At 26.7% G+C, this 19,187-nt stretch overlaps 2 protein-coding genes across 2 annotated transcripts in view; both read left to right on the forward strand.

Moving 5' to 3' along the window:
* Positions 1-2,289, forward strand: part of LOC119674552 (probable cytochrome P450 6t3) — a 3,001-nt gene extending 712 nt beyond the window's left edge. Inside the window, exons 2-3 of the mRNA XM_038085697.1 lie at positions 814-1,874; positions 1,943-2,289. Of these exons, the coding sequence (XP_037941625.1) occupies positions 814-1,874; positions 1,943-2,236 (1,355 nt within the window). The 3' untranslated portion in view covers positions 2,237-2,289. The remainder of the gene's footprint in view (positions 1-813; positions 1,875-1,942) is intronic.
* An 11,271-nt stretch (positions 2,290-13,560) lies between these two features.
* Positions 13,561-15,611, forward strand: LOC119674553 (glucose dehydrogenase [FAD, quinone]-like). The gene is made up of 4 exons (XM_038085698.1): positions 13,561-14,779; positions 14,840-14,973; positions 15,043-15,195; positions 15,256-15,611. Exons 1-4 carry the CDS (start codon positions 13,561-13,563, stop codon positions 15,598-15,600), a joined length of 1,851 nt encoding a protein of 616 aa, XP_037941626.1. The 3' UTR covers positions 15,601-15,611.
* Positions 15,612-19,187: the final 3,576 nt, after the last annotated feature.

The following is a 19,187-nucleotide window of genomic DNA, read 5'->3' on the forward strand; positions in this document are numbered from 1 at the left end:
TAAATTTCCCATATTTCCAACAAAAAATGTTGGTTTTATTTGTGGTACTTTTTTACGTACCCAATAATTATAATGAAATCTTAAGACATAATAAAAAAATCCAATAGTCAAGAGTAACAAAAATATTGTTGTATCCACTTCAGGCAACATTTTGAACTGAATGAGCTCCGGAAATTCATTACGAAATTTATTACATCGGGACACCATTCATAATATCAGTTCTAGTGAACAAAAAAAGTCAAAAGCCAAAGTTCTTGTTTTCATTTATAGACTTCAACAAAACCAATTTAAATATTTTGAGATGCTTTGGAAATAACAAAGGAAAATTTATACATATATATATATATATATAAATATTTCATTCATTAGTTTCAAAATATTGAAAATATGTTTGTTAAATTTTACAAAAACGGTTTAACAACTTAATTTATAAGAAGATTTGCACTTATCGTACAAGTGATGTGTTATGCTATATATAGTTAAACATCATTCTATAGTTTCTTTAAAATATGGTATACTTCTTATATTAAAATTTAAAAAATTGTAGATTGAAACATATGTACTTTAATAATTGATTTATATAAATATTTTCTTTCAGATTAACATTGACATCAGCCATGGTATATATCTATCTGCTAGCAGTCTGCTTTATATTTTTAATTATTACTTTCATATGGATCAGATATAATTATTCATATTGGCAAAGATATGAAATACCATATATTAAATCTATACCTTTCATTGGTAATTTAAAAGATTTGTTTCTAATGAAGTACTCATTTGGAGATTTTTTTCAAAATTTATATCAAAAAGGGAATAGTAAATTATTAGGTATACATATATTGCATAAACCTGCTTTGTTGATACGTGATCCATATATAATTGAATTAATTTTAATTAAAAAATTTAACTATTTTTTAAATCGATTTGAAGCAGCTGATCCATATAATGATTTACTAGGCTCTCTTACATTACCACTAGCAAAATATTCAATTTGGCATGATAGTCGTAAAGCAATATCAGCACTTTTTACTAGTGGGACTCTAAAGAATAGAATGTTTCCAATTATTTTGCAAGTAGCTGCAAAACTACAAACATATATAGATCTTAAATTTCAAAACCATACCATCTCACCAATAATTGAGGTGAAAGAAATGTCAGCAAAATTTACAACTGATCTAACTGTGAAGCTGTTGTTTAGTGTTGAAGAATTTAGTCTTCAAAATAAGAACTCAAAATTTCGCACTCAATGTCGAAAAGTACTTGAGCCCAGTCTTATAAAGATTTTACATTTTCTTATAATATTTTTCTTACCAAATCAAGCTAATATCTTTAGAGCAAAAGTATTTCCACAGAGTTACGTCAACTTTTTGAAAAACGAAGTAGATAAAATGATGAAGAATACAATTCATTTGAATAACGAGTGTAATGATTTAATAGCTGTACTTCTACAGTTACAAAGTGAAGCCAAAAATATCAATCACAGTTTAATAAAACATCCAGATTTCATACTATCGCAAGTTGCAATATTTTTAATAGCTGGTTTCGAAACGTCTTCTTCGTTAATTGCTTTCACTCTATACGAAATGGCTAAACAACCTAAGTTACAGTATAATTTACGCTGTGAGATTAAAGAGATATTTTCCATTATAAATACTTCACAATTTACCCATGAAACTTTATCGAGTATGACTTATCTGGACATGTTGGTTTCTGAAGCTTTACGTATGTACCCTGCAGCTGCTTTTATAAATCGGGAATGTACTCCTAATGGAAACGATGTTGGATTTTCATTAGAACCGTTTGTCAACTTTGACATACCGAAGGGTATGCCTGCATATATTTCAATACTTGGTTTACATCGAGACTCAAAGGTAAGTATTATACTAATAACTTTCTTTTTTCAAGTTAAAAAAAAATTATAAAAAATTGCTTTTTATAGTATTGGAAAGATCCAGATCGATTCGATCCCGATCGGTTTTGCTCAGAAAGAAAAAAATTAATTCATCCAATGACATATATTCCCTTCGGTGCTGGTCCCCATGCCTGTGTCGGTAGTCGTCTGGGTATTTTACAAATTAAACTTGGTTTAGTTCATATATTTAAGAGTTTTACTGTCGAAATCTGTGAGAAAACAGCTTCAAAAATAAAATTTGATCCGAAGTCGTTTATGTTGCAGTCAAAGGGAGGCATTTATCTCAAATTTCGAAAGCAAAAGTTATTGAGTAACACATAAAAGATAAATTAAAAGTTTTGTTTAATATATACTTAATTTTATTATAACAAAGATTTTTTTCATATGTAATATTTTATACAATGACACAATGTAATTTTGTTCTTCAATAGTGTAAAATATAAAAAAAAATTTTAAAAATTATGTAAATGTAATATATAAAAATTATTTTGGTTAAAAGTCTCGGGGTCCACATTACTGTCCTCTAAATATACTAACTAAGTCTATTTGAAGAACGATTAAAAAATTGCATAGCATAAACATCGTCTAAATATACTTACACTCTGCCTATTTACGCAGAAGAAGATTTTGGTCAGTAATCTAAGGTTACGTTTTTACCAGATTACATTGGTGGGTTGATGAACTCTTTGACGCTACGCTATCACCTTTTGCGTAATGACTTCATCGTGTAGCCGCTTGAATGGTTTGTTTTTATTGCAAAATTTTATTTATCGATAAGACTCATTCTGTTTTAGTGACATTGCCAGTACTCGAAATTCAGGCTTTTAGTGCGAGATATAATTCAACGTTGATCCATCAATTACTGACTTTCCTTGAAAAATGCACTGTTGAAAATGATTGTGTCATCATCAATGACGAATGATAAAGAGCCATTTTTGAAAATTTTTTTGTATACATGGTCATGAATAAGCATAGTCTAAAAAGTCTTCGGTTTCAACAAGATTACGCAATATTCTAGATTTCAAAATAAACCATCGAGTTATTGAAGGAAGAGATTGATGAAAAAATAATCTTTAGAAACGGTCTTGTTGTCTACGCTCGATCTCACTCTTGCAATCTGAATAATAAACAAAAAAATATTGGCTTTACTTAAGACAGGAGTTATATAGAAACTTAAATATATAAATATACAAGAACTGAAGTACGACCCTTTGTGATAGTCGATGATTACTAAAAGGGTAATGCTAACATCTCTTAGTATTACAATAAAAAAGTTTTTTAAGCTATTTTGATAACCTTTTTGTTATTTTTTAACAAGATACTGCACGTCACACATGCTACGCATCACTAGCTAAGTAATAATCTTACACCTCATTTTCATTGTTAAGTGGGTTCTACACTTACCCGATGTAAACTAAAGGCGACTAGGAATAAACGGGATATTAGCTCTCAACGGAGCGGAGCACTGCGACCATGATTGATGTTTTGTGCTGCTAAAGGTGATATAAAATACCAAAGTCGTGATGTGGAGTGCTTGTTTGTTGATTGACTCGAATCCATAATTCAAGCAAAAGACGCCTATATTGGAAATTCGATATTAATTTAATATATAACTGTTTTTTAATTTTTTTTTTTTTGATTCAATATAATTTAATTTTAAATAAAAAATACTGGTTGGTGTCAATTGGATTAGATCATCCAGTCCTCAATAGCTTCAAGTAGAGACGCACATTTTTTTCAAATACTACAATATGGATGTACATATATTTTTCGCTAATTATTTTGCAATATAATCAATTATAACTTTTTAATTATTCATTGACGTGTTTTCGGTAAAAAAAATGGAACTATCATTTTAAAGTAATGTGAATCGACTGCTTGTTTGATGTTTATCAGTATGATAAACATGTTTTTATTCTATTTAACTATAATATCACTAGCATTTAATACCAAAAAATTTCTGAAGTTTTTAAAGTACTTCTCTAACATATTAATGAATATCCGTCACACAATTATTTTTGTTTATTTTATAAAAAATTTACGCATAACTATGTATCTATTTTAAACTAGATCAAATTTTTATAAAAAATATTTTATGATTCCCATAGATGTTGTGGACTTGACCATAGAAAATATACGATTGCTGAATAATTAATTATCAATATTTGCTTTTGGAAGCTAACTGTTGTAATTTATATCGGTAAAGTATTTTATATGCTAAGCATTGCTGGATTATTAATTTTAGTAAGAAAATAACAAATTAACTGTTGACCTATAAAAAGTATCATCAAAAATTATTTATAGTTTTAATTTAAGAATATTTAAATTTTTAAATTTTTTAGCAATTCCAAACTAAATTTTTTTTCCATTACTTCATAAATTGAATTTTATTATCTCTCATTCAATCTCTTTCCAAATATTTGATCTCTTTTAAATAATAATTCTTGTTGTTAGAACCAAATCGCTACCGTGCAAGTAGTATCGGTTTTAGCGTTATCAGTGACCTGTGCGTTATTACTATGGTCCTCTCTACTATCGAGAACTATACATATGAAAAAAGTAAAAACAAAAGAAAGGTAAAGAATGATAAAAGAAATGAAATTATAAAATAATAGGTAATCATAAAAATTACTGTTTATTAAAAACAAGAGATATTCACACCAAAGTGAACGCTTGCGAACGAACGAACATTTGCAGGTACCATTACCTGGAAACCAAGGCGTATTAATAGTAGAGTAAGTTTTTCTTTCTGTGCCCATTACCTTTTATGCAGTTTCTATGGTTCTTTGAATCGATATAAAGTCAATGACATATTTTACATACATCCCAGAACCTGTTACCATTACCTTCAGCAGACTTAACGTTTTAGGCCTTCTGTGGATCTGATTTGCATAGCGTAGTTAACTGTTTAAACGATCCTTACTGCATCTATCGAATGAGTCGATACCATAATTCTACTTGATTGAATTTTTAATATCATTAAAATCGTTACACCATCTTACCGATAACTTATCCATACTAAATTCTGTATGTGAAATCAAAATCGGTGTGTCTTGTGATATATCTGTGATCTCAGCAAGTTTGTCGAAAATTATGTATAACTTATGTTACGGATATACTTAAACTTTTGCGGGGACAAATTTAAAAAAATTCTTAACTTCGCTCCCCCACCTATAAATCGTGTAAACGAATTCGTAGTTCAAAGTGTTAAAATTTTTTTATTCAAACGTAAAAAGTTGCCTCAACTTTTTTTGGGTTTCGGATTTAACTTTTGTTAAATCCCAAACAATGAAGAGAAAAAATATTGAAATACAATAGAAAAAATTTTTAGCAAAGATACAAAAAGATATTGAAATTAGTTTTAAACTGAAAAAGGGCAAAAGTAAAAACAAAAATTAGTTCACTAAACTCGTTAAAGACAGTCCAAAAATTGAATATGTATGAATTTTTTGCCGTTTTGTGTAATTTTTTGTTTTGAATTCAATAAATTTGCTATTATTTATTGTAAATATTTCAAGGTTAATTTGTGCAGATTGAGAAAGTATACATTCCACTATTCATTTTCTAATAAATTGTATACGGTGCTTACATATCGATATAATGATTTTTACCCAACGACAACAACATCTATCTTGTAGCTTGGTTTGGACTACGTGCGTAAAACCACTTTCATGTCAAGTCAAGATCAGATATTGTCAACATTGGTCTAACATTTGCAAGTCATTTATTTATCTGTCATTGATGTAATTGCATGTGTACTTGCATTTAAGAAAATAATTATGAAATCTACAAAACAATTATGTTTTTATTCCAAAACCCAAAAAAATCAATTAGATCGCATGACGAGTATGGGACTTTGCGCCCAATTGCAGTGAGGTGCAAATTTGATTAACACCATCGACCGCCTTATGGAGCTTTTCGTTACTCATAATGCTCTATGCTCTAATGATTCAACTGACCATAACATTGGCCGTGAAATTGATCTTATCTAACCATCAACTTTACAATTTAGACGAACTCAAGTTCAAGACAGTAAAAATTATCATAGGCGTTCATATTTCGGCTTCATTTAAATTGTCTACGCGATGTGTTAAACTCTTTAGCGTAAATAGCGGAAGCTGTATTTTCATCAAATAAAATATTTAGTGATCATTTGTTAATAAAATAATTACACAATTGAGTTATAATTAAATATAAGTACTTTGAATATTATAGGTTTATCATGACTCAAACACACACGATTTCATATTGATTTATAATATTTATATTTAATTAAAAATGTGGTTGTTATAACAAAATGTCATTCGGAAATATCCGAAAAACTATAATCTCTTTATTGTGTTTTTATATAGAATTTTATTATTATTATTATTGTTAGGGGATGTGGCACTGTAAGCGTCGGGGCTATTGTGACCCCTTCTGGGTTTAGAGTAGGTCTCTAAGTACTGTTGCGTCAATAAAAAGTAGTATAGAAAAGTAAAAGTAGTATAGAACCTACTTAACAGAGTTTAATTGCCTCTTCCATAAGAATATACATTTTCAGGAGCCTATTCCGTATGTGCATTAGCGCAGGGCAATCAAACAGCACATGTGGGGCCGACTCCTCATTCTCTTCGCAGAATCTACAGTTTGCATCCGTAAATATACCCAGTTATAAAGAATACTGGGGGATAAATTTAGACAATTGTATTCATAACCAATAAAGGATATTATCTTAACTGGTGAGCGTTGTTTGATGACTTTCTAAATTATAACTTTGTTGTTATAGGTACATTATGTTCCCGATTTCAAGTTGATCTTTTTTGATCAAAGATAAGATCTGTATAACAAAGTATCATTCGGATATATTAAAAAAAAAACAATTCATTTATTATTTTATAGTAATCAATTTTATAGATTACTTTTTTGTAATACCACACAGCTGAAGACAATAAGTTCGAATCAGTTTGATGATTGCTTTATAGATTATAACTTTTTTTGTTTGTTACGATTTCCTATCGGAAATACACTGTATATAGTTGCCAATTTGAAAAAAAAAACAGGTAAATTAATATTTTGGAATAACAGGAAACAGAAAGTATTACTACGTATATAGTCATAAACTAATTGGATAGCACGCGTTATAAAGTTATTAGTAAGGAAGCTGAAGGACAGATTTCGCATATAATTAAGTTAATTATTTATCCAATATTTTCGACAAGCAAAAATAAATAAAAAGCAAAAGCTTTTTTATTTATCTTTAGTTTTTTTTATTTATTGTAGAAGCAAAAAAAAATCATTCGCCATTAGTAAGAGGGCTATCTTATTCCAAAAGGTCCTTGTGTTTGTTACGTTGGCGGGCTATAAAATTTTTTTTTTAAAAGGCTACTGAAAGTTGTCCATAAATGATTTCACTTAGAAGATTTGTACGCTTTAGTGTAATCAATCAAGCATAGTTAAAGATTCTGCAACTCACTTTTTATCATTTGTCAGTTATTTAAATATTTGCTAAGCAATTTAAATAAAAATAAATAATTAATAAATAAGTAAAAGCAATTGTAATTCTTTAAATATTTATTTTATCACTGTTTTACTATTATAAAAATTAACAGAAATTAATTAATTATATTTTAATTTTTAATTGTTAAATTTCAATACTATTCTGTTTGTAGAGGCACTATTTGTTGAGTGATTTATATGTTCTTTCTTATGTATAGAACCTAATCTAGGATTACATTAGGTTCTATACATTCCGATTAAGTTAATTAAATTGCAATTAAATTTCAAAAGTTACTATCTGCACAATTGTTTATATGTTTACTAAATTATTAAACCTTAACTATTGATGCACATAATTTTGTATTTAGTTTGTTATTAATAAGAACAACCTTAAAAAGGTTATTGCACATAAACTACGTCTTCAGTTATGAACTTGTATAAATAGTCGATTATAATGAATTTTATTCGTACTGAATGTGATGCAGTTGAGCATGAAATTGTTAGTATTATAAACACGCTAAGTAATGGTAAAATATGTATCGACTCCGGTAGCTATGTTTAGTGGTAATAAGAAACACAATCTGAACTTGAATTTGATAGTTTCTTCGAAGTATTGTTAACTACATTTTCGCACTCTTACTCGATCATTTATCGATCGTATTCGTAACTCCCAATCTGTGCGTTGCGTGTAAACCAGGGCAAACGATTATGGCAACTTCAGCGGCTTTCGTACGCTTCACATAAGTAAGCAAGTTTTGTATGCTCTTACCGTAGGTGTTGACGCAAAGTATGGATTGATCTATGATCAATTACCAACGAACTGCCCGCCAATTCAGATATCGTGACAAATATTTCAAATATTGTAGTTAAGAAATTATTTCTTTTGAGTGACAAGAGTGACAAGTGAATATTAAAACTATTTAAAAAAATCAAAGTGCTTAATGTGTGCCTAATTAAAATTATTAAAAATACAATAAATATTTTTTTATTAAATATTTAAATATAATATAATATTGAAATTTTAAAGATATGTTTTTAAAATAAAAAGCTCATAAAATTAAAAAATTAAATTAAAATATTTATATTATATTATATTATGAAATACAATAAATGAAGTTTCAAGTTTTTTGTTGAGTAAGTGTTAAATTTTTAATTTAATTTTTAAACATACTTGTTTTATAAATTAACGTATATGCTTAAATTAATTTAGAATTATTGTGATCTCATCTTGTAGTGCATAATTTGTGTTTAAGCAATCAAATTTGATTGCTGGAATTCGTCATTCTTCAACTGATTTAGAATTTTAAACAAATTGACATGAATGGTGCAATAATTTGACAGAGTAGGATTGTTTAGTTTTAATTAATTCAAATATTTCACAGTCATCGTACGTAAATAAAATATTTAAGTAGTAAATATTACAAAAATTATTTTATTTTTAAACAATATAGAGAATCAGATAAGTGATAATAATAACATTATATAAAGTTATTGAAATCTATAATAAATATATTAAAAATTAATAATTATTTAATAAATAGTTTCTATTAATCAAAATGTTTGATAATTAACGCCTTATTAATGAACAATATGAATAAAAATGATTTAAAAATAAAATTAATAATTATTTAAAAATTAATTTTAAATAATTTTTAAATAATAATTAACTTAACATTTAAAAAATGTTTAAAAATTTATTAATTAAATTAAAAATAAAATTAATAATTATTTAATAATTAATAATTATAAAGGTTGTATAACTTTTATTACTAGAGTTACCAATGCTCGAAATTTAATAATATCAAGAGTTATTTTTTTAATATTATAATATAAAAGATTTTTTATAATTTGCAACACATCAAATTTATATGAAATGATTTTAAAAATGTGAATTGAAGGAATTTTTATTTACTTATTTACTTATTTAAATAATATTTAAAGATGCAAAGTGAATTGTTGTTTATTTTTAAATTATGTGTAATGAAGAATTATTAACAATAATTTATTTGGATAAATTCGTTCTTATCTATCAATCAATATATGATATTAAAAATTTATAATATCTACTCATTTGACTATACTTAGCAATGTATATACTTTAAATCAAGATTATTTATGAATTATGGGACTATATATATAGTCGTTACATATATTCCGATAAAAGATTTATATCCCCGTATGTTTCATTTAGTATATAAGATCCTAAGGCGGTATTTCAATATTAAAAATTCAATAGGAACAAAATGGCTTCTCCATTGCGTAATTTATTTAAAAAACCACAGTTTTGTTTGCTTATTAATATAGGTATATATTTATTATATAGATAGAATGTGATATATTATTGCTTAAATTGATTATCATTTAAGCTGAAGATCACAAGTAAATAAAAAGAAACAAAGCAAAATCAATGATGCAATGATACTTACAGTCTCATTAGAGTCTCAAAAAATTATTTACGAATAATTAAATATTAGAGTTAGTTCCGAAAAGTCTATTGATGATAGGAATTTGGCAATAATCGAATCAGCTGGTATGGTTAGTCAAAAATTCAATTAATTAAAAATAAATATATACTTTTGTTGTTGTATTTCAACACTATTCGACACCTCTCTATTAAATATAATAGTTTCTATTAAGTAAAATAGTTACTGATAATATTACTGATGTTAAAATCAGTTTAGTGTAAATTATTTTTGGAATATATTCCAAACATGAATGACATTCGAACTATCTAGAACGAAAAACAATATAATTTAAAAATATTATTGGTCTACAGCGGAGCATAACAATGTGACTATGAATTCACCTACCTAATATATCGTTTTTAATAGAAAATATATTTTTGATAAATTTCAGATTTTTATAATTATATTAACCAATTCCTTTAAAAAGTATTTTACTGTACTATCCAATATAACATATCCAATATAAGATACTATATCAATTATTAAAGCAAACAAGACATTTCTACAGTTAAAAGTTATTCAAATTTTAAATTCTGAAGCGTTGTTTTGATAGCCGGGTATCGTATCAAGAACACCTGCTGTAAAATTTATTAAAAGTAGACAATAAACTGGAAATGCAATCTATTCCAAGCTACATATGTGTAAGATATACCGATGTATTATAGTAAACAATGGTTTCATATACCATCAGTATAACAAAGTTTACATATACAATAATTAATTTAAAATATATAACTATTTACTATAAAAGGACGCACCTAAAAATTTTCAACAAGAAACAAATAAATAATTATTAAACAAAAAATAAACTAAAATATTTTATTTAAAAAAAATTAATTTTATATATTTGTAACTGCTTTTTTTTGCAAAAATAATTCGGTTAACCATTAACATAAATTCCAATGTTTGACCGTGAATTTTCGTTTTTGTTTTGATCGTTGTAACCGGTCTTTTACGTTAAAATGTATCTTTTTTATACTTGTTTTACTCCTTGTCTGGTTAAAAATACTTACACTAATACATATAAAAATGAAGATTTGTGAAGGTCCGTAGTTGGTTAAAGCAACTTCCTTAAATATATTGCAAATTGAATGATTTCTATAATTAAACATAAAGGCAAACAATTCTATTTGTAAAGTATTACTTTAAAAGAAAACAGAAAAAATTGTATATATTAAATAAAAATATTTTCAGATAATAGGTCTTACGGTTTTATGATGCATTTTATGATACCATTTATAAAATTCTTTATTTCAAAATTTTTATATATATTGGTTGTAAATGATAATAAATAGCATAAAAGTTTTCTAGTTCAATTAGACTTTAAATAATTGTTTTAATGCCCACATATTTTTAATAATAATTCTGTTTCTTGACGGGCTAATTGGTCAGTAGTTAAATAATACCCTTTCTTAAAAAATTGCCTTTGGTTTTTAAAAAATATTATTTATACTGATATTTCGACTGTAATCTATGGGCATCATCAGGGTACTATATATAACGTAACAATATTTTAGTATATATCAGAAAAAAACAACTATAGAATACATTAATATTAAAACATAAAAAATACATATATAGAATAAAATACATATATAAACAAATAATATATTTATCCGTTTTTTAATTTAGTCTGGTGTCACTAGGAGTTTGTAGGATATAGAGCATTGTCAAGAAAAAACATTTTTGTTGATTATTTTCTTGGTGTAACATCTTTACGTTATCAAGGTCCGGATTATGCTTTGATGTAATACAGTGTGAAGCTAGTGCTGTTTTTGAATCAATATTATTTTTATACTTAACGCTTTGTTTATGTTCGTCAAACTGACCAATTAGCCCGTTTAAAAATAAAATTATTATTAAATTTTAATTAAAAAATAATTGTAATAATTGTCGTCACCATTATCAATTGTTCAAGAATTCAATTGGAATCTTGGGCTCCCCTAATTTATGCCTCTAGATGCTAATGCTGTCTTTGACTTTGAATATCTAACTTAATGCTGTTAAATTATCTCTTTTTTGGGTTCGACGAAGTGCGGGTTCAATTTTTTTGCTGGATTTGCATCATTATTTATAGCAGCCCTCTATTTCGCTGCAAGTTTTATGATAATATATTTTTTAGGTGATATCGTGTAAATATATATCTCGTACAATTCTATCAATCTAGTATCCGTCGCTATTCCATAACACTTTTGTTTTTGTTGCATTGCAATAAATCTGCAACTTATAGTCTTATTTCAATATATATCCCTACTCTGTACTTTAGACATTGAAAATATGAAATTGAGTACTTTTGCGGAAGTCTCTGTTGTTAGAAGCGTTTGTAAATTCAATAGAGCCTAGACAGTTAGAGAGTTATAGAAATTTTGCATAAAAAGTTAAGTATAAGAAAGGTGCACGAAAACGGGCTTTTACGACTACTTCAAACAGAGCCGTATAATAGCTTATGTTTATAATATTTAATAATGTTGCTTAAATTGATCATTGTAGTAGCAGTATTATGTCTAAGTACAAGGTTAAACCTAAAAATAAGTTTTATTTTTTAGATTATTTCTAAGAAATAAGGATTACTCAATAAGAAAAAATTTTAAACAGTTTTATATTTTTATGGGGGCCAAAAATTTTCGAATATTAAACATATCAAATAACTGAAATTTAGATTTATTTATTAATCTAATTTATTAAATAAATATTATATCAGCTGATTCTAGTCCTGAACCTTATATAGTTTTATATGAATAGAAAACCAGAAATATTATGTTACGACGAATTTTCTATACAACGCAAAGAAATAAGTGAAATCTTTTAAAAGACTTGTTAATAATATTAAGGATATTTCTTAAATCATTTTTTTTTGTTTTTCATTAGAGGTGGAATCTTTTAAAAATGCTTTAAAAGCATGCTCGATTCATACTGTTCGGTACCACCTATCTCGGGTTTACGCAGGTACGATTGTTCTTGCATATGCTAAAGTTGCGAACAGTACGCTTATGGACTTAATCTTAATCTCTATAATTAAAGTTGCCCTTTAGAAAATATCCCGCGGGACTGCCAACTTCGCGAGGAGAGGGCGAGCCCCAAAGATCTATTTCTCAACTATCTTTTACTCTCCTTCGTCGCAGTTGTTGCATGATTGCTGTAATAATGTGGTTAACTTTTTCCCAAGAATCTCTTCATTGATATCCATTATCTGTTTTTATTAAACTAACAATTTATTTCAATAGTTGATTCATAATAAATATAAAAAAATTAGAAAAATTTTAAAGCACTCATAGTTGTTTGTTATATGACCCACATCTCAAAAATATTGTCCTCGGTTGATCATTAAAGCAGAGTGAATACTAGGTGCTAATTTAATTACTTATGAAATATTGCAAATATTACAAAGCTACAATGAGTACGAAATGACGTTAGAATCAATTAGAATAAATACTCAATATATATTGATAGGAGCAAATATTTGTTCTATGTTAATAGTCGATTGGTAAATAGCTTGGAGCACATAACTTCAAAATAATAACAATAATCGTGAAGAGGTATATGACAAAGCAAACAAAGTAAAATATGAAAGGCAGAAGATTAAAGTAGCAAATTATATATTTAAACAAAATATTAGCAAAGTTTGACTCATAATAAATAACATAATTTTAGTGATATTTTTCAACTTTTGCTTTTATTTATTTTAGTTGAACTGAAAGTAAAATGGATACTAAATCTAGAGCCCACATAATTGCCAACTGTTTTTTCATCCAATTGTGTTTATCATGCGTATTCGTCAATGCTCAGGTATTAGTAGAATTGGCAAGGAATTTTGAAACTACTGTACTTAATAGTAAATTACCAGACACCTTAGTTTTTGCCACAGAGTACGATTTTATAGTTGTGGGAGCAGGTTCCGGTGGATGTGTTGTAGCCAATCGCTTAAGTGAGCTTGCGAATAACTCGGTGCTGCTACTAGAAGCTGGTGATCAGGAAACTTTCCTTTCGGATGTACCATTGACAGCGGCATTAACTCAAATGACACGGTACAATTGGGGCTATAAGTCTGAGAGGACACCAAATGCTTGTCAAGGTTTAAAAGGGGGTGTTTGTAATTGGCCTAAAGGACGTGGGATTGGAGGAACTAGTTTAATAAATTTTATGCTATATACACGCGGGCATCGCAAGGACTATGATTATTGGGCTTCGTTAGGCAATACGGGTTGGAGCTATAAAGAAGTTTTACCGTATTTCAAAAAATCAGAAAATATTGAAATAGCAGAATTGCTTAAATCAGATTATCATGGCCGTTTTGGACCTTTGAATGTTGGCTATACAGATTATAAATCGAAAATTTTAAAAGCATTTTTAAAGTCAAGCAAGGAAATGGGTTACGATATAATAGATCCAAATGGTGAACACATGTTAGGTTTTAGCCGTTCACAAGCTACAATTAGACATGGCAGACGTTGTAGTACTAGTAAAGCATTTATACGACCTATTATTGAACGCGAAAATTTGCACATATCTATGAAATCTTGGGTAACAAAAGTCATAGTTGATCCTGAATCCAAAAGAGCTGTTGGAGTGGAATTTACAAAAAATAGAAAAAAATACATTGTTAAAGCGAGAAAGGAAGTCATACTATCAGCTGGTTCCATAGCTTCACCGCAACTACTTATGTTGTCTGGTATCGGTCCGCAAGATAATCTACAAGAATTTGATATACCTGTAATGAAAGATCTGAAAGTTGGCTATAATTTGCAAGATCATGTAACTTTAAATGGATTAGTTTTTATTGTAAATGATACTACAATTAATGATCATAAAATTATGAATCCAGCAGATATTTTGCAATATATACTTGAAGGTAAAGGACCCTATACAATACCCGGTGGTGCAGAAGCATTTGCTTTCGTCAGAACTCCTAACTCCACTTTTGGTAAAATTTATTATTAAATATAAAAGATAAAAATATATTCACTTTTATTAATTATTGTAGATAAAGATTATGCTGATATGGAAATTGTATTGGGTGCTGGATCATTAAGTGGTGATCATCTGGGCTCTATGCGCGATTTATTGGGAATAACTGATGAATTCTACCACAGTGTGTTTGATGGTATACATAATAAGGTATTTACTTTATACTATTTCGATTGATAAAAAACACTATTTTGTACATAATTTAATTTAATTTGTTAGGAGACATTTGGTTTAGTACCAGTGCTGCTTCGTCCTAAAAGTAGAGGACGCATATCACTGCGTAGCCGGAACCCTTTCCATTGGCCTAAAATGGAGCCAAATTATATGCAGAATGCTGATGATATCAGAGCAATGGTAGAAGGTGTACAAATGGTGAATATGTTTTGCATTCTCTATATATTCGAAATTTTGCACGCTCTATTTTTTTTTCAGATATTACAAATTGTTGAAACTAAGGCTTTAAAAAAATTGGGCACCAAGTTTCATGCTAAACCATTCCTCGGATGCGAGGGTTACACTTTTAACTCCTATGAATATTGGAAATGCTGCTTAAGACTTTACGGCTCAAGTTTACAGCATCAAGCGGGCACTTGTAAAATGGGTCCTTCATCTGATGCAACTGCAGTTGTGGATTCAAAACTGCGTGTGCATGGTATAAGTAACTTACGTGTTGTGGATGCTTCGATAATGCCCACAATTCCTGCTGGTCACACGAATGCTATTGTCATAATGATAGCTGAGAAAGCTTCGGATATGATTAAAAATGCTTGGAATTAAGCAGATTTTTTATAATATTTTCAGTATAGAAATTATGATGTTTAATTTTCTCATTTTATGTGATAATTATTTAAAGTATGTATATTATTATTATTAAAACTATGTATAGTATATTTATATTGAAGAATTACATTTATATGTAAATTATGTGATTTAAAAAAGTTAAGAAAAAAAAGAGTTTAAGAAAGTAACTATTTGCTTTTTATTAAACTTTAGAAAAGTTAATGTTATAAATAATGTTGTATTGTTGGAAATAATAAACTAAATCATAAGAAAGATTAACAATACTCTTTGGTTTATGTTAACATATTAAAATATCAAAAAAATATTAGGTTTTTAGGACCAATATGCATATAATTTTTTAGGCTGCTAGATTCCCTCTATAATTATTCTATTTGAGTATCTTTAAGATTTATTTATCAATTGTTTCAAACTGTCAGAACTGTTTTATAATATTATCCTACTATAATTGTTGAAAGCAAAACATCAAATTTTTATAATTTCAAATCAATTGGCAAAGTTTTAAATAATTTACTAAGATTAAAAATATAAATGTTAAAATATTTTAATATGTAAAATTATTTTATAAATATATTTTATATATTATTTTGAAATGAAAGTAATACAAATCAACCTACATAATTAAAAACACGGTATTTAAAAAAAAAAAAAATACATGTAATGAAATATAAATAAAAACATAAATTTGGTTTTTTTTAAAAGTTTCATAAACAAAACAAAATAAAATACCACAATAATAAAATGGTTTGTATGAGACTAAATAAATTATAACTAACTTGTGTTAGTTATTCTCTATTTTGAAGAGGTTAACTTCTTCTTGTTATTTATTATAATTTTTAATAATAAATTAGTTAGTTTACTAATTATATTATAAGCATTTTTTTAATATTTGTGATTTATATATAATGTATATATAACAATATTATAAATATTATATTTTATAATATTATATTTTATATTTTTTTTGCAGTATTTAATATCATTACAAAATCTTCCAAATAATAAATATGAAATCGTAATAATGTTTCTTATTATATTTATTATTTTAGTTTAATATTAATATTATTTTATATTATTATAGAAAGATTCAAGCATTCAAGTAAAATGCAGCCATGCAATTATTATTTACTGTTATTATAACAGATATGTCTAAACATATCTAAAGACCCTTAACTAAACAGTTGACATTGAACTCTGTAAGGTGTTGTATGTTGTGCATAAGCAATATAAGCTTCGTTGAGTTGTCATATTTTAATTATCATACCCGTTATTAAGGTAATATTTAGATTAAATAAATTGTTATTAAAAATCGTATAATCTGCATGTGTGAGAAAAGACACCATTAAGCAGCAACAAATTTTAATTAAAGTTTTTAATTTATATTGTGTCTTTTTTGTTTTTGGTGTACATACATATATTGTTATTTGAATTTCCTATTTAATTTGAATGCGGTAAAAAATATGCGTTGTTATTATTTCGAGTTTGTAAAATATGTACTTTATTTCGAGAATTTATTACCGGGTTTAATATTGTTTATAATTTCTCATAAATGAGTAAAACAAAAAATAATAAATCTTATTTTTATGTTAAGCAATCAACAATTTAATTTTTTTGAATAACCGTAATGAAAATACTTACAGGTGTGCATATATGTACACACACTCGTTCATCGGTACATAACAGGGTTGCTTTATATATGAATGTTTCGTATATAATGATCGGTAAGTTCAAATTCTTATTTCAAATTTATTAAAATGATATATTATTAAATACAAATTATTTATATCAAATTTATTAAATTATTTAAAGTATAACTAAACATTTATAAATAGAAAAAAATTTTAAATTTGCAGTTCAGGATATTAAAACGTGTTTTTAATTGGTATTTTCATATTACGCTTGTTCATGTACGCACTTGTAGTAAAAAAATAGTAAAAAGTTACTAGGATTTCATTATTTTGCATTTACGTACGCAAGAAATAGTTAAAATAATAGATTGTGAGAACGAGCTGATATATCGTACTGTATAAAAGTAATTTGAATTTTATTAGTAAATTTGTATTAACACTAGTTTAAAAATTAGGACGACAATAAGAAATGGAAATTTGGAAAAGATTTCCAAATTATTTAAGCCTTCGAATGTTAAGCATAGGTAATGTAATCATTTTTATTTATACTTTGCCTTTAATCTGTTTTTCTCCGAGAGAAATTTATGAGTTTACTGTCAGATTTAATTTTACTATTTTGTTTTTTCTAAATAACGTAAAACAAAGACATTATCTAATAGTGTACATAGAAACTATGTTAAAAAATTAAAGATCTTATAAATTCCTGCACCAAATTAAAATGGCAGGAGTTATGCTATTTATGCTAGTGAAATTTTACTAAATTTAACTTTAGGTATTTATATTTATATATTTAGCTCCAACTACATTTTTAACTATAAAACTAATTCATAAATTTTATTATAATTCTTTGTTCAATTAATGAATATATTTTTACTTTTTAATTCGTTCCTGACATATTTAATCCGATTGTTGCTCTCTCTTGTTTCTATGATAACATTTAGTGTTAATCTATTTGAAACACTATTAGTATTTATTGGCGTCTTATATAGTTCTTCTAATTTGAATATCGTTAAGGTGGTTTGTCTAAATATGTTACAAATAACAAGTTAAGAAATGTTGTAAAATATAATGATAAGTAACGTCGGTTTAAGCACATAAGTAGAAGTACATTATATATTTGGAATATTAGTGTCTATGACGGGCAAAGGATCAATCATGCTCCAGTAATAGTCCGCAAAAGAAAGTAAAATCGTCCCTAAGACAAGTATTTTTTGTAAACATATTATATTCATATATATTTTTAGGTTAGTGACTATCAGCCATGGAACTGTCGGCGTTGTGGTTTATGGGGGTTAGAATTACATTCAATAGAAAGTCCATCTCAAATATTATATATTTAAGAAAAGATTTCATTTGAATATCTCTTCTGGTTCAGAAAATATGTAACTAAAGCTCGTTTAATTTTAATTCTGTCACATTTTGGACGTCACTGTGATTTTTGACATATGAAATTTTAATGAAACCCTTTCGGTATATAATAATAAATTATAGTCTACTTTCAGGCGTCATATATATTATTTTTATAAAGTATGCAACAAATCAAAGAAATTGAATAATTACAAATGCCTCGTTCACAATGCAAAATAGAAGCCTAAAATTTTATGAAGAACACAAAACAACGAACAACTCTCAAAAATTTTACTAATATCATCTTAAATCAAAGAATTGTTTTCAATTTCTCCTTCTTTAAATAGACATAGACATAGATTAATATTAAAAATATGTATATGTCACAGTATTTTATCCATAATTGTTATATACAACATTTTAAAATTATTATAAAATTAAATATATTATTTTAAAAACTAATAAAGTTATTGGACTTTAAATTATCCCTAAAATTAATAAAGCTATTTATTCTTATTTTCTCAGTAAAAAATTTTGAATTACTTGAAGAAGAAATTCCTAATGTATTTCTCGAACAATAATTTCATTCAA

This window comes from Teleopsis dalmanni, chromosome 2, assembly GCF_002237135.1.
Source record: "Teleopsis dalmanni isolate 2A chromosome 2, ASM223713v2, whole genome shotgun sequence".
NCBI lineage: Eukaryota > Metazoa > Arthropoda > Insecta > Diptera > Diopsidae > Teleopsis > Teleopsis dalmanni.